The sequence below is a fragment of the Dermacentor albipictus genome, chromosome 3 (assembly GCF_038994185.2).
Source record: "Dermacentor albipictus isolate Rhodes 1998 colony chromosome 3, USDA_Dalb.pri_finalv2, whole genome shotgun sequence".
Lineage (NCBI taxonomy): Eukaryota > Metazoa > Arthropoda > Arachnida > Ixodida > Ixodidae > Dermacentor > Dermacentor albipictus.
Window position 1 is genome coordinate 144,419,554 of NC_091823.1, and position 21,098 is coordinate 144,440,651.

Below are 21,098 nucleotides of genomic sequence, written 5' to 3' on the forward strand. Positions count from 1 at the left end.
ATTCGTGAGGCATTGGATCAAATTATTTCTATGTGGTTTTTCCATATGGGATCTCAATGTCATATGTATTTCGAGGTATTTGTATACTGATGTGGCTACAATAGAGACAATATTCCTCGTGTTCATGTTGGTAATAAGGGTGTACTTGCGAGTAAATAACATTGATTTGAACTTTGAGAAATTTAGTGGCATATGTCATTTGTGGCACCAGTCATCCATGATGTGCAAATCAAGTCGTACTTCCAAGGAAACCTTATGCGAGTTAATTGGGTTGTAAATGACGCAGTCATCAGCAAATAGCCATCGTTTTTAGTAATGTTAGCCGGTAGGTCATTAAAATATAATAAACATACGAAAGGGGATAATCAAGCACCCTGGGGTACTACTAAAGTGACGTCCGTTAGTGGCGAGCGATTGTTATTAGCGGAAGTGCATGGCTTCCGTCCGTTGTGAAAGTGCTCATTCCCTGAGATAAGGTTCCGTGGTAAGCCGAGGTTAGATAGTTTACTAAGCAAACGAGAATGAATTACACGATCAAACACCTTCGAGAAGTCTAAATATGGCGTCTACTTGTATGTGAAGGTCCATGTAATGTAAAAGGTCATGAGAAAACTCGGATAAACTCGCACGATAAAAATTTTATAAGTGTGTGCTGGTTGGCGTAAAAGGAATTAATGTATCCTAGGGCAGTCATTAAACCGCACGCTGACATGTTTTTCAGTAATTTAGACGAAATGCTTGTCAGAAAAATTGGGTGGTAATTGCTATCATTAGTGCAGTCACCTGTTTCAAAAATAGGGATTATTTCCGCTTTTCTCTAGTCGTCGGGGCCCTAACTTAAGTTTAAGTAATGGGTAAATGTTATGTTCAATAGTTTAACTTATGGTGAAATTGTATTTGAAGAAGCTCACTAGATTTTGGTCCCACCCAGGACCTGAAGATAGTTTGAGTCTATTAATTAGGTTATGTATACCTTGAACGCTAATAGTTCAGGCATCTTGTTCAAGGGGAAGTTGGGGGCGGTTTAAACGGAAAAGCTTCTCAAGCCACAAAACAATGGTGAAAAATAATTATTGAGGGCAGTAGCACACTGTTCACTTTTATTTGGCTCAGGATCGGCCTTAAAAAGATCTATAGTGTATGTGCGTGATTTATTCATCATTATCATCATAATCAGCCAGGCTTTGCCCACTGCAGGGCAAAGGCCTCTCCCATACTTCTCCAACTACCCCGGTCATGCGTTAATTGTGGGCATGTTGTCCCTGCAAACTTCTTAATCTCATCCGTCCACCTAACTTTCTGCCACCCCCTGCAACGCTTTCATTCTCTTGGAATGCAGTCCGTAACCCGTAATGTCCACCGGTTATCTTCCCTCATCATTACATGCCCTGCCCATGCCCATTTCATTCCCTTGATTTCAACTAAGATGTCGTTAACTCGCACTTGTTCCCTCGCCAAATCTGCTCTATTCCTATCTGTTAACGTTACACTCATCATTCTTCTTTCCATAGCTCGTTGGCTGATCCTCAATTAGGTAAAACTCTTTTCGTAAGCCTTCAGGTTTCTGCCCCGTAGCTGAGTACTGGTAAGAAACAGCTGTTATACATTTTTCTCATGAGGGATAATGGCAGCCTGCTGTTCATGATCTGAGAATGCTTTCCAAATGTACCCTAGCCGATTCTTATTCTGATTATTTCAGTGTGATGACCCCTTATCCGCGGTGACTACCCACCCTAAGTAGATAGATTGCCTTACCACTTCCAGTGCCTCGCTACTCATCGTAAACTGCTGTTGTCTTCCGAGACTTCCCAAGATACAGAAGGTTGCGGCAGAACCCGTGTCACGATGACTGTCGACGCCGATGCGTTAGCAGTGAGTCAAAGCAGTGGCTGAAAGTATTGCCGCTATTCGAACGAGTTATTTGGGAAGCCTGTACATCACTTGGAAGCTTCTTTCACACTTAACTAGGAACGGTCGGTGCCATCTACCACCGTCATCGTCAAACCCGTGCGTGACGTCCGAAATACATGGCGTGTCTTTGCATGCGAACGCTGAGTAATGCGCCGTGTGACAACCGGGCTCCTCTCTAGTGCTTCTTTCTGGACGCGCTGGGCCACCTAGGGGTCTGCGTACGAGTACGTGCCTGGCCTCCGAGACGAACAGCGTGGCACGCCGGTGCCTGCAAACACTGAGAATTGCTCCCTCGCTTGTCACACAATCACGTGGTACATACTAAGTGACCCAGGTTGGGGTGACGTTCGTTGCAGTGCGGCACATACCCAACGTAGGCATGTGGAGCTCGCGGACGCGTTAACGCGAAAGGCGTTCATTCAAACGTGACACACACGCAGGGCATTTTTGGACGAAGTGCTTCAGGTTGCTGTCCTTGAGGAATCTTTGTTATGTGGGTTCGATTCCACTCATCATCAGATAAATTTAAGGCATGTGCTTCGCCATCGCTGAGCGGCACATTCCGAGTGGTACACACAAGTCAACCATGTTGGGTGACTCTGTATGTATGAAGGTCGGCACACACCTACTCGCACATACAGGTGTCACCCCAGTAGGCATCAAAGGCGTTCATTAAATACCACCACAGACCGTGTGGCACAAATGCAGTGCTTCAAGTTGTAGTCGAACAGTTTCTGCGAAATGCGGTTCGTACCCTGTGCCACTTCTACAGTGACTCACGTCGGCGTGAAACAGGTTCGTGTAAGAACGGAAGGTATGTATACATTATCAAGTACTGAGTGATCGAAGTCGGTGCAATGGTTGTGTTCCATTGCTGTTAACCCAGCACAGCAGCCCGATGCGCTGCCCATGCGACCAGGAACGACCCAGTGACGCACATAGAAAAGGAAATGGTTAGATGGAAACTCACACAGATGCTTAAATACAAAGCCCCCGGAAAGCGCACGAAGTACCCCCCCCCCCCCCCAAAAAAAAATTGATTTAGGGAAGTTAGTCCGTCTTGAGTTTAACTTGAAGAAGCGCGAAGAAGATGAGGGCAGGAATCGGAAATTGCAATCGCCCAGCTGTGTTTGTTCTTGCTTCCCGTCCTCGTCTTCTTAGCGCTGCTTCAACCTATACACTAATTATGCTAACGCGTCATTATCTGAAATCAGAATGGCGCATCATCGAAATTAGCCTATTGTTATGTGGGTTATATTACTTGCGCTGTCTGGCAGGTTCATTACAACAACATGTCAGACAGAAACAGAAAAGTAGTGCGAAAAGGACACACACACCTAAGAGGACAGCATGCACTAGGCTTTTTGGGAAAATATCGAATTTTTTTCGCCTTAGCAGAAATTATTTTATTGAGGACATTGATATTGACCAAAATAAGCTAATGTAGAGTAATGTATAAAATATATGTTGCTTACCTTGCGAAGGACTTCAATGTTCAGTGCATTAGCAACGGTGAGAAGTGCAAGAAGCACAGCAATGTTGAAATACTTCATAGTTGTCATTTAAACGGGACCCGTGCGCAAGTTGATGGGCGGATAGCACAACTCTCAAAGCAAGCGTGTTACATATACCTAAAAGGGAACGACAACGAGTAATTGATTTCGGTAATTTAAAATATTTCTGAGTACGACGCAGATATATTGTTTAAAACATAAAACAGCAACGCTTTCTGAAGGTCACTCGATGCACATACGTAGGTCGAATGGCGTACGAAGACTATTAAACAAACTTTTTCTCGCACAAGCTAAGCAGCTGCGCGCAAAAGAACATCTGTCAGATCAAGCTGAGAAAAACGTGAACTGAGCGCGTCAGGCATTGTTTATTATATGCATTGTTTATTTATTATAATATAACACTTATATGACGTACAGCGTCTAGAAGTGTTTAAACAGCAGTGCAAATCGCATTGCCACAAGAAAATAAGAACTGGCCACAGAGGGGGTGGGCGAGCATGTTTTCTGCTGTAATATTTATGCATAATACAAAAATTACACACAAAATAATATTGAAATGCTCAGAGAGCACAATTTGCACAATTGATAGGCTTTAGGCAGCGCGCCTTTCTTTATGTGAACACCTGCAAACATACAAAGCTTACTCAAGTTACTTTACTACGAAAGAGTCATCTGGCTACGCAGACATCATTTGCAGAAAACAAAAAAGAACGAAACGATCGATTTTCTAATTTACTAACGGTGCGCGGCGAGCCACAATTCAGAGTCTTGTTTGCGTAACAAGGCAAATTGATCGGACAATTTGTTTCTAGTTATATTTTATACAGGTCCATCTTGAAAGGCAAAAATCAGCTTTTACGACGATGCTTTCAACTTTTCATAAAGAGCATGTTCCGCTGAATCCGAATGAAGTGGGTAATTATAATAGTTTGTTGTAATAATAAATTGATAGGTTGGAGCTTCTTCCGTATGACGTTCGCTTAGACAGATCTGAAGGGACGTGATTAAAATTAATGTTCTGGGCTCTGAAAAACAAATCTCAGTGTCCCTCCACACTGTGGAGAAGGATGTCCAGCGAAGTTGTGTGTGCAGGCCCCTTGATGGCAAGGCGCATCTCCGCCGCGGGTCGGCCAGGCATCGCGCTATTGACTACGAACGCGCGAACAATGACGAACAATGACTACGAACGCGCGAATAATGGCGCGAACCATTGCTCATTATCATAATTTTTGCTCACACAGATTTCTCGAAGGACACGAAAAATGCACGGAACTCTGGCCATAAACAGCTTCGCTGTAAAGAATTCTGAATATATCGAAGCAACCGCCAACAACATTCACTTCGTTAGGTGGACCTACGTGGAATTTACCTATTTCTGCATTTGGCGCATGATATATGGGACACTCTGTTTAGGTATTCATCAAATGAAAAGGGGCGAGGAACTCTTACTTCATCATCTTCCTCTCTCTGCCAATTTGGCGCAAGCGTTGATGCGTTGCTGTGATACTTCTCCCAAAATGAACAAATCAGGGGCGTTGGGCTGGTGCAGCCTGTGAGATACTCTTTTCCCTGCGCCCTACGATCTAATATGTATGATGGCAAATAAACTTTCTTTCTCTCTCTCTCTCTTTCTTTATATATATGTATATATATATATATATATATATATATATATATATATATATATATATATATATATATGTATATATATACATATACATATATATATATAATGATCGTCTCTCGAACAAAAGCAAACTCTATCAACAACGCAAACCACGGGATCGCATGAAATCACAGAGAAACGGAGTATGTCAAATTAAGCACTCTGTAGAATGTGGATTTCACTATAAGAACAAATAAATAAATCAGTCATCTATTTTTTAGGCGTTGAAAAGACACGGTAACCTGTAAAAAATTGGAGGACGCTTAAGCTTCGCCTTCAGGAGTAGAACGCGATAGCGTTATTGCATTCAATTCGCACCGCCTACTCAAACGCACTACGCCAGCCAAACGTCGCGATCGGCAGAGATAGCCGGGCCCCGACGCGCCATGAAGGCGGACGCGGTCATGGGGCGAGTGGCGCACCACGTGTCGGGGCAGCGCCGTACATTGCGAGGAGGGGGTCTTCTGTGTTTCCCGCAAGATGGCTCTGCGTGTGCGCACAGCGCAGAAAAAATTTAGCGGAAACATACTTCACTACTCGCGAAACTGCTACTTCTGTAAGTTACGTGCTCATAATTACCGATATACACCGCAGTATACCTTTCTACGGCACGTTTCTAAGGCAACGCCGCATTCACTAGAGTCCATTTTGTCTCGTTTTGAAGGAACGAACTCGTGGCGTAGTGGTAGCGTCTCCGTCTCACACTCCGGAGACCCTGGTTCGATTCGCACCAGCCCAGCTTGCAAGATGTCTTTTATTTGTGAAGTGCCTTCCGGGATTTATCGCTCACGGCCAGCGCCACTGACGCCGACGACACCGGCGTTTCTGCGACACGAGCTCCTTAGCGCTGTCGCGTTAAAATAACCACTGTTGTCCGGTATTAGGATGAGGAGTCCTAACAAACTTTCTTCATACCTAGTTGGGTAGCATGTTGATGTATTTTGCAAATTTGCAGCAATTTGTAAACGAGTCAGTTTTGTTCGTCTCGATCGTTTGGGCAGTCGGTAAGTTTCACCCTAACCTCAATGGATGGCCTTTCACGGTTATCACCAATCACCACGTACTTTAACGATCGTCTTTAATGATCCAGCTGGTCGGCGGCCTCTGTGCCTCCAAGGTTACTCTTACCAAGTAGTGTATAAGACGGGCCTACTCCATGAGGGCGCTGATTATTTCCCAGGTCATCCAGTAGAGCCACCAGACCAGTCTGCGACCAGCGAGGCAACTTGCGCCCTCGCGCTTACACCGTTTCTTGACCTCGCCGATGAGCAATGACGCGACCCTTACCCGATAGACATCATTTTTAGTATGATGGACCAGACAAGTTTCCCTTTTTGGAGTATCTTTGTCCTCCAAGATGGCATATTGTACCGTTATAACATACATCTTGATGGCCCTTCCCTGCTACTGGTGGTCTCCAAGCGTATTGGAGAGTCTGTACTCGTATAGTTGCATGATGTCCTAACCGCTCGTGATCTCGGAGTCTCAAAGACATATGAGCGTGTTCGGCGCCATTTATTTTGGCCCTGTATTCACCCTTCCGTTTGCCGTTAGGTCTTCTCCTTCAAATTTTGTCAGCAGCACATAAAATAATAACAGCAGCCCTACCAGGTGGAGCTCTCTGTTACTGCAACCAATAGTTCTGAAACCACAGAAGAAACATTGTGTCGGGACAAGACGTGTTCTGAAGTCGCCAAATAAACACCTTTCCATCGCGACAAGGGCTTTGACTTCGCACGACGAACTCTCTCTCCCTACGACAGACGCTTTCTTCTGCGGCGCTATAAATGTACGAATTTCTGTCGCAACGACATAAGTTTTGTCGTCGCGGCAGAAGCGTTTTCCTTCGCGAAGCTCTAAATTTGATGTCAGTTTCACATCGGTGGCATACCCTGTACTTTTATCTTACGTAGTATAAAACACGTGTTCTCTGAATTTGAGAACGGTTAGCAAATGGCGTAGGGGGTCATGTGCTAGTAATAGGGCAAGGTGTAATTGAGTGTGCAAATTATACAGGCTGTGTGAAAACCTCCGTCTCGGTGTGTCGATGCGTGTACATGTTATTAGGATGTGTATGACTGTAAGAGGTTCAGGGCATTTCTCTCAGGTTGGCGGGTTTTCTTTTCGAATGAGGAAATTGTTCGTCATATGCGTGTGTCCGATTCGAAGTCGAGCCAAGATCACGTCGTAGAACCATTACTAGTGACTGCATAATTTGCATTCGCCAATTACAGGTTTAATAAGATGTAGCTTGTTTTCTGCACAGTCGTGTTGCCACTTTTACGTTAAGGCCTTCCTAATGGCACGGATGCTATCTTTATATGGAAGTGTTGCGTTTATTATGTCTTTGTACGCTGCCACTGATGCGCATCTATCCGCTGCTTCGTTACCCGGTATACCAATAGGACTTGGTACCCAGCAAAACCTAATTGACCTGCCGTATTTGTTTATTGTTATCATGTTTAGATATTCCCTATCAGGGGGTTCACATTCGGATTTCATGTGAAGAGCCTTCAGCCTGCTTAATGAATCAGTGTATATGATTGTGTTTAAATCTTTTTCTGCGATAATCTTTTTAACCGCAGTCCATATTGCATATACTTTAGCTGTGTAGGAAACGGCGTGCTGTGGCAAACGAATACTTCTTTACCAATGTTCTGTTACGGCCCCCACACCCAGGTGTTCTTTTGTTTTAGAGCCATGAGCGCGAAATTCCGTGTAATTTTGATATTTTTCCTGTAGAAAGCGGAATTCTTGTATAATGTGTTCGTGTGGGGTGTCTTTCTTCTTTAATTGTGGCAATATCCAATCACATAACGAGGCAAAATCGTGACACGGGGGCAAACGCAGTGGTTTTCTCGCAACCTTAAGGACCTCGCGAGGAATGTCATAATCCCGAATATATTCCACATATCGTAGGACAAGCGGTTTAGTCGTGTTTGGTTTGTTTGTATAGTTTAAGCGTGAGTTACACTGTGTGACAATATTGAAGCATATGTGTTGTGGTGAGGACTGAATTCTGAGTACGTAAGAAAAAGTTAGTAGCGCTCTGCGATACTCTAAAGGAGGCTCATTACATTCAACACGTAAGCTCTGGATAGGTGATGTTCTGTAAGCACCACTTGCCAGTGGTAGTCCAAGGTTATGAATTGGATCAAGTCGACGGACGTAAGACTGTCTGGCTGAACCGTATATGATACTACCATAATCTAATATGCTGCGCACAAAAGTATGGTAGATGCGTAGCAGGCATTCACGGTCAGAGCCCCAATGCTTCCGGGACAGGACTTTGAGGACGTTAGGCGCGCCGTTCGTTTTTATTTTACGGCTCTCTATGTAAGCGAGAAATTTCAACTTTTTGTCAAACAGAACACCCAGAAACTTGTGTTCTTGCTTTCATGGTAGTGTGCTTCTTGTAAATTAAGGGTGGGATCTGGTTTTACGCCTCTTTTTTTTTGTAATGACAACACTACATTTGGAAACCCTATTGTAGTGACCATACGCCTGCTATCATTAAAAGAACGTCTCCTTTTCCCACCATCCCACTGAGGCCACCCCGTTGGAAACTCCATCTAGCAGACTGGCCTCTCTTTACTGAAGAAGCAACTCTGGATAATATATCAGATGAGTTAACCGTAGACGAAAATATTGACAAGATCACCGCCTGTATACTTGCTGCAGCAGCAGAAACAATCCTACAATCGTCTGGCTTCATAAGAAAAAACCTAAAACCCTGGTGGAGGAAGGAATGTACGCAAAGAAAAAACTACAAAACAAAAGCGTCCAGTATCTGTCGGCGATACCCGCTCAAGATAGTCTACTCTCTTTCAAAAAAGCAAAAGCGAAAGCTAAGTACACACGCAGACAAGCCGAAAGACAGTCCTGGAAAAATTATGTCTCGTCCATAAATAGCTCGATAACTTCCAGAACAATGCGGGATCAGGTTCGTAAGTTTAGAAGTGATTACACGATACCCATACTTTCACCCCCAGGCACACAAACAAATTTAGTAGAACAAGCAGACACATTAGGGCAGCATTGTCACGACATATCAAGCTCGGTAAACTATTCGGCTGCATTTCTAAAATATAAGCAATTAGCAGAAAAACTCAAATTTCCGAGCACTGGAAGTTCAGAGAGATCGCCTCCTTGACACTACCGGAAATCAATAGAGCGCTCACCAGTGACAACAAAACAGCACCTGGTCGGGACAGAGTACATTACGCAATGCACGCTCACCTATCTCCTAATGCAGTTGAAACCTTGCTTCGTTTTTTTAATATAATCTGGGAAATGGGAGAAATGCCGAAAGAGTGGAAGAAAGCCATCATTATCTCTTTCTTGAAAGCTGGAAAACCTCCCACAACAGCAACCAGCTACAGGCCTACAGCACTCACAAGTTGCCTTGCAAAGTCTTATGAAGCCATTGAAGGAGGTATGAGAGTGACATACCTCCTTCAAACGCAAAGCCTGCTAGATAAACATCAGTGTGGGTACAAGAAAGGTTGCTCGACAATGGACCACGTAGTCTGGCTAGAACACGAGATACATGCGCCATTTATAACCAAGCAGTATTGTCTGACTGTTTTCGTTATCTATAAAAGGCGTGCGACACAACATGGAGGTTTGGTATCTTAAGGGACATAGCAGATTTAAGAGTCTGAGGTATAATGCTCAAATGCTTAGTCGATTTCATGTCGGACCGAGCATTCCAAGTGCGTTTAGTAACGGTGCTGTCAGGTGTATTCATTCAGGAAAATGGTGTGCCACAAGGATGCATGTTAAGCCTAACATTGTTTGTGGTGAAAATGAACTCGGTCAATAAGGTAATTCCATCTTCTGTAAAGCATTCATTATGTGTCGATGATCTACAAATTGCGTGTCGTGCATCGAACTTGACATCATGTGAAAGGCAAATTCAAATACAATAAACAAATTAACGCAGTGGGTGTCTGAAAACGGTATTCGTTTCTCAAGTGAAAAAACTATTAGTGTTGTCTTTACTATTTCAGATCTGTGCAGGCATCATAAAGGCGAGGATGGTATTACGGCAGGCATGTAGTACGATGGCAATGAGGTACGACCGGCAACAATTATACAGCTGAAAGTTGCGTGTGGCCTTTCTGCGGGTACAGCGGCAAGATGGTGAGAAGGTAGTCTGGCAACGTGCCGAATAGGCGCCCTGAGAGCGTCGGTTGCCAAGTACGTTGGTATTGGGGTATCTCGAGCTATGACAATTGTTGGCGCTGTAGACACACCCTCGGAAGACCAACACACGTCCTTAGGGCTTGAGCTTGTAGTCTCTGAAGTACACGCAGGCTTGTTTTGCAGGTGTTACCAAGCACAGGGAGGCTGTATCTTGCGGAAACCGAGGAAGAAGGCGTTATAAAGCTGCAGCATTGACCACGCCGATGTGCGCCGTGAGTTTCCGCCGAGAAATTTGAGGAGCTGTATTATTGTCATTAACCTCTTCTTTACGTATGAAACGTGCGGGCTCCATGATAGGTCACGGTCAATAATTACCACTAAAAAGTGGTGTTTCCGTGCATTTGCAACTGCTTGTCCATTGACACTTACAGAGTAACGCTTCCTTGCCTTTCAAGCGAATGTAACAAGGCAGAATTTCTCTGAACACAGCTATAAGTTCTGTTTTCGCCAGTACAGGGATGTTAAGGTAGCAGCCTTTCGTAACCGTGCTCGCACCGGCAGTCGTGTTACAGTAGACGCCCAAATACAGATGTCTTCGGCATAGGCTGATACTTGAACTGTGTTAGGCGAGCATCTGACTAGGCCAACAAGCACTAGGTTGAATAGCGTCCGGCTCAACAAACCGTTGCGCGAAGAATATTTTAATCGTTTAGCACCATGAGTCGCGCTTTCTTCCCAAGCTTGGTGAGCGCCGCATAGATAACGCCGTCCGGCCCAGGTGACGAAGAACGCCGGCAAGTCGCCAGTGCCGCTTCAAGCTCCTCCACTAAAAACATTACATCCATGCGGGAATACCGTGGCAAAGGAGTGGCACATGGTGTAAGTGCGCGTTGGAGCTGTGAGCTGGCAAGTCTTGAGCAAAATTCTTCAGCAATGTCGATTTCGCTGCGACGTTGGTGCAAAATGATGGATTTGAAAGGAACACGCTGTTGCGTTGATAGGCAAAGTCTACGCACAGTTCTCCATATTTGAGATAATCGCGGACGTGGATGCAATGACTCACAGAAACGCTTCCATCTTTGAGATTGTAGTGCATCAATGCGGCGTTGAATCTTCTTTTGCATCCGCCTTGCCTCTCTGAGATCGTGGATGGATTTAGTTCTCATGTATCTTCTTTCAGCCCGCCGGCGAATCGCTCGTAGTTGGTGCAGTTCCGCTACAAATTCTTCATATTTCGGGAAAGGCTGAAGAACGCGCGTAACTTTTTGCATGGATTTTTGAATTCCGAGTACCAGACTTCAATGGCTCCCTTGCCGATATACTTCCTCCATGTGCGACCGAAACGCCGACCAGTCAATTCGCCGGAGGGTCGTGGATGAACCTTTAGTTAGTGCCTTAATCTTCAATTACGTCGGAATGTGGTCGATTCCATGTGATTCGATGTCTGGAAACCATTGCACCTTTCTTTCAAGACCCCGAAAAACTAGGATCAAATCTAGGCATCTGCTGTATGTAATCCCGCGTAAATATGACGGAGTGCCATCGTTGAGGCAGTACAGGTCGTGCTCTGTCGCAAAGGATGCTAGTCTCCTTCCCCTGGAGTCCACCTTCAAACTCCCCCATAGCGGATGGTGAGCATTAAAATCTCCGGTGAAAATAATAGCGCCGCGTGTCGCTGATAGCACGTCGTGTAGTCGTTTAGAGTCGAAGCCACATGAAAGAGCAATGTAAGCAGCCACGACTGTGAACTTAAGCTTATTCGTTTTCACAGTTAAACAAACGTACTTGTTGTCGTCGTGAGTCGGGACTGGGTGCAACATATATATTAGGTCACATCTAATATATACAATTACCTTGCTCAGATCGCCACAGATAGAGGGCATGAATACCTCATAGCCAGAAATGCGTATAAGCTTCTGTACGTTGGGTTCGAAAATTAAGAAGATGGGAAAACGGTTTTCCAAAACAAAGTGTCTAAAATCTGCAATTTCCGGTTTGAGACCATGGGCATTCCACTGCAATACAGGTGCTTTCTAGACTTCCTTGTGGAAGGGCAGCGAGGGGCGGGCCATAGTGCTATGCGATGCTTTCAAGTACTGGAATCAGCGCGTCCAGTAGTTGCAGTGCGCTTCGAGCTGCCGGAGTGTCCATGTTTGTAAGTAGTAAAAGCATGCCATTCGTGAGAGATTTGAGCATAGCAATCACTTGTGAATCCTTGTCGCGCATTTAGTCCACTCAAGTGACATATGGCGTTAGGTGCCGAGTCATGTGCTGTGGCTCTAGCGCGTAGCATGTCTTCGGCAGAACTGGCCACACCTCACTTAACGAAGCAGGAATAGCATGGCCGCTTTTATCGTTGACATTCGTACTCTAACTGGAAACAGATGGAACAGGAGGCGGCGTTGCCGGACGAGACTTTTCCCTTAAACCGGAAGAAGATTTCCTAGACTTTCGTTTCCGATCGCGATGTCGCCTTATCGCTGCAGAAGCATCTCTGTGTGATGATCCGTCTCTGGCCATTTTTGTCAAGACTTTCTGCTCTTTCTTTAGACGTGGATAGACTTTTGAGGATGCGGCATGCGAGCCTTGGCACTTTGGGCACTTGAGCTCTGTTGCACGGCAAATGTCAGTGTCGTGTTGTTAGGAACATCGTGGGCATATCGTCGTATTTCGGCAACGAGCACTCACATGTCCAATTCTTTGACACTTTCTGCACTGAAGTGGTTGGGGTACGAAAGATCGTACCACGTGCCGAAAGTGGCCGACTTTTACATGTGATCTTAGGCACTCACCTTTAAACTCGAGCCTTACAAAGGCCGACTTGCCAAAGCGCGAGCTTGTAGGAAGGCAACACCACCAGTCGCAGGTTTGATAAAAAATGGCAGGTTTCTGTCGCTAATCGATGCGTCAGCATCATAAGCAACACCAGCCGTGGTTTCGTTGTCCTGCGGAAAGAGGTAGTTGACATTGATGTTGCCCAGGAGCTGTACTGACATCAAAGCATTTATTGCGCTTCGGTTGTGGACATCAATAGCCAGGAGGTTCTTTCGAGTGTTAATTCTGATATCCTTGATTTCTTTTGAGACAACAGCGACCTGAGAAACGGAAATTGCTTGTCGATTAAGGTGGTTCAGGTTGTCGGCAGGTGTGTCCGGCACAAAAAGAACTGTGTGCGCCGATGACCTTCGCTGTGGCATGACGGTAGACTTACTTGTCGAAGACCGCCCGCGGATGCTTCTTCTCTTGGCCTTCCGGTGTACCACTCTTTCAAGCATTTGTCATCTCAGGCATCATCGCGTTAGCAGGAGTACAACACAGTGTCCTCGCTGTCAGCTTGGCTAGGTGGACAAGTTATCTTCCTCGGGCCGGTGCCTGCCGAAACAATCATGTTGCGTCGGCAATCGGCCGACTCCACTTCCATTGCCCTGGCAATGGAAGTGGCGTTTCCCAGTAAAACACGGAAAAAAGCCAAAACTACTGCAACGCGATAGAACAGTGGTCTTTATATATACAAGAATCACTTCGTCTTCCTTCCTTGTCTGCGCTAGGCACCCAACATTGCAAGGCACCTGAGGGAGGGAGGCGGGCCGCGACCTACTCTGGCTGAAATTGCGCATGTGGCGGCTGCGTGTCGTCGTGCGGCCGTACCTTGAGAACTATCAGCGTGGGCAGCCGAGTCTAGGTGTGTCGGCGGCTCGTAGCTTTGCACGTACTGTCTGCTCTCGGCGCTCAGTTTGCGTCGAAGCGATAGACAGCACGAACGTGATTTTTCTCGCCGATGCTGCCGCGTTTGCTCAGGCCAGCGTTTTCACAGTGATTGTCCGCGGGCATTGAGTGTAATGTGATCATGTTTGCTTTGCGCGCTCGCAACGCGCTTGTTAATTGAGTTAACAAGCGCATGATTATGAGTTGATACGGCTAATAAAAGCATTTATACCTACTTTGTATGGCTGTCCGCTAATTTACTATCGCAATTGATGCTTCGCCTCCCGGACGAAACTGCTAATTCTTTTTTTGTCTGCTTCATCATTTTCTCGGTTTCGAGATAGCCGCCCGACATCAATGCTTTGGCAAGAGATTTGGAAATGGGACACAGTTTTCCACACTATATCGGCCAGCTATATGCGACGGAAAGACGCGGCCAGCGGCGCACCATTGTTGCGCCGATCTTGCGCAACTGCGCAGGTCTTCATGAGACTGTAAGCTAGGTCGGCGTATGCCCACGTGCGCTGCAGGTTAAAGCAGACTGCTCGGCCGCGCAGAAAGCTTCCCTCCCTCCGCTAGACAAATGGTTTCGCAGGCAGGCAAGTTATTGATTTAGGCGTGCGATTTCGGCTTATTACTTGCGAGGACGGCTGCAGGATCAAAGTGTAGCACAAGTGCTCTCTTTTATGTATCGACAATGGCTTTCTTTGGCATCTCAACACAAGCTTGCGCTCCATAAACATGACAGCAAAATATAATTTCGGGGAAATCATATGCACAGGTAGCTGCAGGCTCAGAAATAAATGAAATATGTCCGTAATATAAGGTATAGAATTGATAATTTAACTCTAAACATAAGCAAGGAACTTAAGTATCTAGCTGTGTTTTTTACTTGTAATGTACGATGAAACAAGCTTGTTAACTATATTGGAAATAAGACAGCATGAGTATTGGGATTTTCGTGGTGCAATTTGTCATTTACCGAGTAACTTAAAAATATCGTTGTATTTCAGTTACGTAGGTTCAATACTTGAACACGGATGTGTTTGTTAGGACCCGCACACATCTGAGCTAATAAACCCGGAATATGGCAGTCAGACTTGTTCTTGGTAACTATAGCCGGCAGCTTAGTATGACAGAAAGCAAACCTAAACTTAAATGGCAAAAGCTGAAGGATCGTAGAAAGCATATCAGATTAAGATTTTTCATGTTCCTATGGGTGGGCAGCGCAACCCGGACGAAGGACGAGAGGAAGTACACAATATGAGCGCAGCGTCCAGATGAAGTCCAATACGAGCGCAGTGTACATCCTCTTGTCATTCGTCCGGGTTGCACTGGCCATCCATAGGAGCATGTTCAATCACCAACTTGCCCAGCTTGCCGTGTTAATTAAGATTTTTCCATGATATTTATTATTCTAACATTGGTATGAACCGCGAACAATATATCCAGTCACCACACTGCATATCCAAGCGACGTGACCACTGTTTGAAGGTCAGGGAATTTTATTGTATGGGTGACGTCTTCCGTTATTCCTTTTTTTGTTCGAACTGTTCGAGATTGGCACAGCTTGCCATTGAGCACTGTATACATCACAAAAAATGATGGTTTTTTCCACGCATTGAAATAATTCGTTCACGTATTTATTCAAGTCTGTAACCTACCTGCTGGAATGCCCTACGGGGCGATGGAAGTAGCTAATAAATAATAAATAAATAAATAAATAAATAAATAAAATAATAAGATTTTTGTCCATGGCATTGGCTACGAGTCGTCGCGCGGTTACAACGTACTATTGTAGTTTACTTCAAGAGCACTATGTGACTTGCCATCCACTCCACATTGGAACATCATGGTTTTTTATTTTACAGCGTCACTCGCTGTATGCAACCATTACAAAATATAGGTGAAGTTTACCAGTATTGTATTGTACTTGTTCTTAGAAAGGGTTTTTTTATTCACTGATACTTTTTTCTAGCAAGCATAGGCCATGTAGCTTCTGTCTGTTAAGCGCTTTGGCGAAGTCAATTGGCATCTATGACATTTTTGTAGCAAACACGAGGTCGTACGAACGTGGTACAAGTTTGAGAAACAGCGGTCTTACTTGTACGGTGTTGGAACGCAGCAGAGCTTTTGTACTATCATTTTGGTGCATGCTAAAATGCCAGGACTCAGATCTAACTCCGAATGCTACAATTGGGTTTCAATTGTGGCCCACGTTTGGTTTGTGAGAGCGTTAGAAACACATTCATTATGTTTTACCTTCAGTGCACGAGGAAACAACACTGCTTAATTTTAGGTGAGTTATGAGTATTAGAGTTTACTTTTCAACCGTGATTCTCTTCCCATTTTCGAGGTTTGCATATGGCCCGTAGTATGCTTCAGTCGTGTCAAAGTGAACTGAACAAGGCATTTTTCTTTATGTTTCGCACCTGTGAGGGACACGTTATGGGTGATATCTTCATGAAAATAAAAATTCGTGCATTAGTTGTTGCTTTTGCAGTAAATCAGGTATCGAAGCGCTTTGTAGCTTTAAAAGTGTTTTACTAACGAGGCACGATTTAGCTGGCCGTGCTGGGTGAACGCTGACTGCTACCATGAGCAAATTGGGCGAAAATGGAATGAACGTTCCGACCAAAGTCGTTGCGAAGTTAACAATATGTATGAATAATTTGCAAGCTTTGTAACCCATTCTTCACCGAGGGTATGAAAGCGTTATATGCGAGCAATGTTTCAAATATGTGAATCATATGCGTGGCACATTTAATATATGCAGTTTATATCTAGGCAGCTGAACTTGTCAATGAAGCTGGCCAAGGGGCTGAGATCCAACAAGGTCACCCAAGCTTGCTGTTTTTCTCCTAAGTTCTACCCTAATTATCAAAGAGGAATGATACAAAAAACACCAAGCTAAGTATGCATTGTTCGGCCAGACAATAACGACGTCGGCTTGGGATGGGTGGAAGACAGATGTTGCCTTGACCGATGGCTGGCCAACCGTCGTTCTTCACACGATTGGATACCGCAGAAAAATGCTTCAGTAATCACAGAGATTATGAATTGTATTGCTAAGCAGGCTCATCGGAGGCGCACTTGAACATACATGCACATTGCAGCATACTTGAAACCATTTTTAACCCTAGAAGCCGTGGTGGCCCTCAATATCATGTGTCCTTATTGAGGCAGCAGCGTCTTTTGCGAATATTAAGCTTAGTTATCGAAACTCAGTAAGCCCTGGATCCATAAGGCTAAAAATGAGAGAAACTATACTGTGTGGATTCTGTGGATATTGTGGATGCAGTGCGAGTACATGCCGCTAGTTGTATTTCTAATGCTTTGGCAGTTTCTGTGCTTGATTTAGATTTATTGGGACTAGTATGGACAATGTCTCCGTAGTTAGCACGTTGCGTTTACGCTTAGCGCTGAGTATGCCAAAGCCGAATGATTTATGGACCCCGCTCTTTTTTTAGCGTTAGTTTCGTCAGTATGGAAACCAACAAGGTGCTTGACGAAAAGCAGGAACGAAAAGCCAATGTTAATATTCTAAAAAATGCAAACACATTTGAAAACACTGATGGCGTAGGCGTTTCCAAAATTAGAGGGAAGCGAGCGGACATGGTGCTGGCATTTTAGTTTATTTCATTTTAAAGCTCTCTTCAGATGCTGAACCGAACAGAAGACGAAGAAATCCATGTATGAATGGCAAGGAAATTTGTTGTTACTTTGCGCTAAACAAGCGAAAACAACAATTGCAGATTAGAAACGGGTCTCAGTACCGGATTGTATTTCGTTCCCACAAACTTGCGGTGCTCAATGCTCTCTGATTGCCTAGTTTTCAGCGACATAGTACTGCAGTATATATGCAGTGCCTCTTACGAAGAATTAAGGTATATTTGTGCGATACGCATTTGAGGAAACTTGCAGTGAAAAGCACTCAAATAAAATAGTGGTAGTATATTTCGCGCACTCCAGAGACTTACAGAAATGCATCTCTTCTTAATTGTACAGACATGTATTTGTACTTCTTTTTACATTTACATTGACTCTACCGACTGCAACATGTGGGGATCAAGGCACGGCTGCTGGATCAGTCGCTCAATGAAGTGGTCTGCGACGTCGCGCAGAGCATAATGCGCATAGGCTGGACGCCACAGTTGACAGTTGCCGCCGCAGTTTTATACACGGTTACATCACTACGGTTTCAAAAAATCTGGAGACATTTTAGCACATCCTATTCCAAGGCGCGTTCCACCAGCGAGACCCGTAGGAAACATCCATCCTCAAGAAGCGCTGGTATTTAAAAGCGGATCAAAGTATTAACCGGAGTCGAGTGGAGGTAAGAAAACGACTTTCAGACTATTGGTGGAAGAAACAGGGAACGTATTCATAGGACCGTATCTGTTACGGGCGCAGGTAGCTGTACCAGGTAGGTATAGAGGTTTTAAGAAAGAGAAAATAATAAAATAAGTAGCAGGGGCAGAATGCTAGGCTGATGCATATCTGTACAGTAGTTGAATTGATCAAGCAGGCTAGGTGAAAGTTGCAGCCGCCTTGTTTCGGAGCGGATGTCGATATATCATGGTCATCATCCTCTTTGCACTGTTTTTGCTTGTGCGGGAACATCAAGTGGAAGTGCAAAGAAAATGTTTTGCGGCTCTTTTCGCCCTTCCTATCGCTCCTTCGAGGCACCCAGTGCGTCAGGAAAACAAACGGTTCATTAGAAGATGCGTCGAGTGGCTTGTCTTGTGCACGTCTCTTTGATTAGCAGACATGTATCTGCTGATCGATAATGCCTGCAGAAGTTCGACCAGACACATCCTCTGCTTCTCCGAAAGGCGTCTCGAAAGTGCAAATCCTACGACCCACAATAGTCTAGACGGCTTAGATATGTTCGTGTCATACATACAGTTGGTGCGTGCAGTTCTACGAGCCTAGTTTAAGAAACTCGGAAATTTCCTTTCACAATCTGCCGCTGGAAGGTATCCATTGGGGCGCGTGCCAAGGAAACACTTCTGGTGAAGGGAAAATAAGCACAGCCAGTGTCAGCCTTGCTTTAGGACCATCGCCCGAACATTCAACCTTGCAGAGACTGACTAGAGAGTTTTAATGAAACGAAAGACTCTGCTACCAAACGTGGCGCTTTCTCGGTGTGTACCGTGAGCGACTTCCAAAAATAAACCGTAGGCTTCCCAACACCACCGAGTAATTTTTCATACCTGATCTGGCACCTCTATGTAAACAAACTCAGCGGCAGTAACACACGAGACGAGTTCCGAATTATGTACACTTTCCGAAGAAGAGTACGCACGTGAGTCTTGCGACGTTGATAAGCATATACAGGAAAATTCAGCTGCTAAATTTAATCATCACGCCAATCTGCAGAAACTGTTCAATGAAGACAGCCAAACTTCACTCTATAGATTATGTTTCATAGCGGATGCTAAAAGGAACTCACGCCGTCTTCTGTGCAAGGTCGGAAACTTAACAAGAAATTGAAAAGCTGCACGGAACCTGCCTTTCACTTAAAGAGAGCTCACAGAAGCATGAAGACATCCGGCGGTGGTAGCCTTGGATGAACATTTTTAAAGCAAATGTAGAAGGTAACAATAACACCTAGTTCATGAGGTACAAGAATAACCTAGCTATTCGTTTAATTTTTATTTATTCAAGCGCCTTCCTGCATATGATGAAGTCACGTGAGCGAACACCGGTAGCAAAAGAACTGCAGCCCCTTGATTCTCAGAAATTGCTATAGGAGGCGGCTGCCCACTCGACGCGACATTGCTCAGCTTGCGAAAGGCACGCGGGTAAGAACAGTTTATTAAATTGAAATGTTTGACAATTTTTTTTCAATGACGCCACTACGCTACACATGCATCGCCACGTTTCTGCTTCTAGAAACAGGCCGCGTTATTCAGAAATCTCTCATTACCTAGCAGTTGCGTCGGATTTCTATTGTGTCGCTCATTGCCAAACAATTTATTGCAGCTCTTGAATTGATGAAGTCAGCGGCCGCCATTCATTTACCGAGTGACCGTGTGGCTCTTCCCACGCCCGATTCGATTATAAGCGCCATTGGCTGAATTGCGTCAACAGCACTGAGAACAGTCAAAATGCCCTAAGACAAGGATGGGGGAGCACTAGGAGCCGTTCTCCCCCGGCGAAATTCAGGGCCTTGCTGAAGGTAGCCAATTATAAGGGTATGCCTTGAAGTGTGCATTTCAAAGGGCGAACGGAGAGGGAAAAAGATTTCTGATGTGTAGTGCCAGGCCGTTCAGTGTGCCGATAAAAGAAGTGGTTGTGGCCATTTGACAAGGTCGCAAAACTTGTACAGCAGGCTTACTGAAAATTGTCATGGAATAGAAAGATCACCAGAACAGCAGCTATTTCTTTAAACTACTATCCGATGATCCTCAGCTCAGATTTTAGGCAATTAATAAATAAAGAAGAATCAATGAATAAACCATAGCCGTAATGTTGTTATGGGATTAAACATTTATTGTGAGAACAACAATTACTGCTATGATCATTGTTTTCTGTGGTAGTCGCTTCTTATTTATTCAACTGAAATGTGCAACACCACAAGTATTTATATAAGAAATAACTTGCAATATCGGAATAGGAAACTTGCCAAGGTTGACGACTGGGCGTGTTGGTATAGCATATTGGAGGAAATGGCAATATTTGTCAAAACTATTTTAGTTTTTTGTTTGCTTGTTTGTTTTGTCGCTACCGCCCTCCCCCCGGAGTATCTTCCTGTATTTATTCCACTGACAAGGGAATAAAACGAAAGTTGCAAGTAGCGCTCTGTGGTGTGTGTCTCTTCTGTGTGTATCGTCAAACTGTTGCGCATTCCAACCTCCAATCGGAATAGGACTGGTCATCTTTCAAAACAAATCTATTTAACAGTCAACATAGAGTCAACTGCAGTTTCACGATGACAATCTTCGAACTTGTCACCTATTTTCCCCTGAGAACCTTCGCCCAGCACAATTGCACAAAATATGAAGAGAAACAATGTATTTTGAGGCATGTTTTGGGAACCTATATCCAGACAACGCAGGTAGTAGTTTCTGACTTCTTAGTCCACCATCGTTTTCGCATGAACTGGTTTCTGTCCAGCAATAGCAACATGTTCTTTACAGCCATTACAG

At 44.6% G+C, this 21,098-nt stretch overlaps 1 protein-coding gene across 1 annotated transcript in view; it reads right to left on the reverse strand.

The window, feature by feature from the left end:
- LOC135905317 (uncharacterized) overlaps positions 1-3,706 on the reverse strand; it is a 63,901-nt gene extending 60,195 nt beyond the window's left edge. The window contains exon 1 of the mRNA XM_065436348.2: positions 3,387-3,706. Coding sequence (XP_065292420.1) covers positions 3,387-3,473 — 87 coding nt within the window. The 5' untranslated portion in view covers positions 3,474-3,706. The remainder of the gene's footprint in view (positions 1-3,386) is intronic.
- Between the last annotated feature and the right edge of the window lie 17,392 nt (positions 3,707-21,098).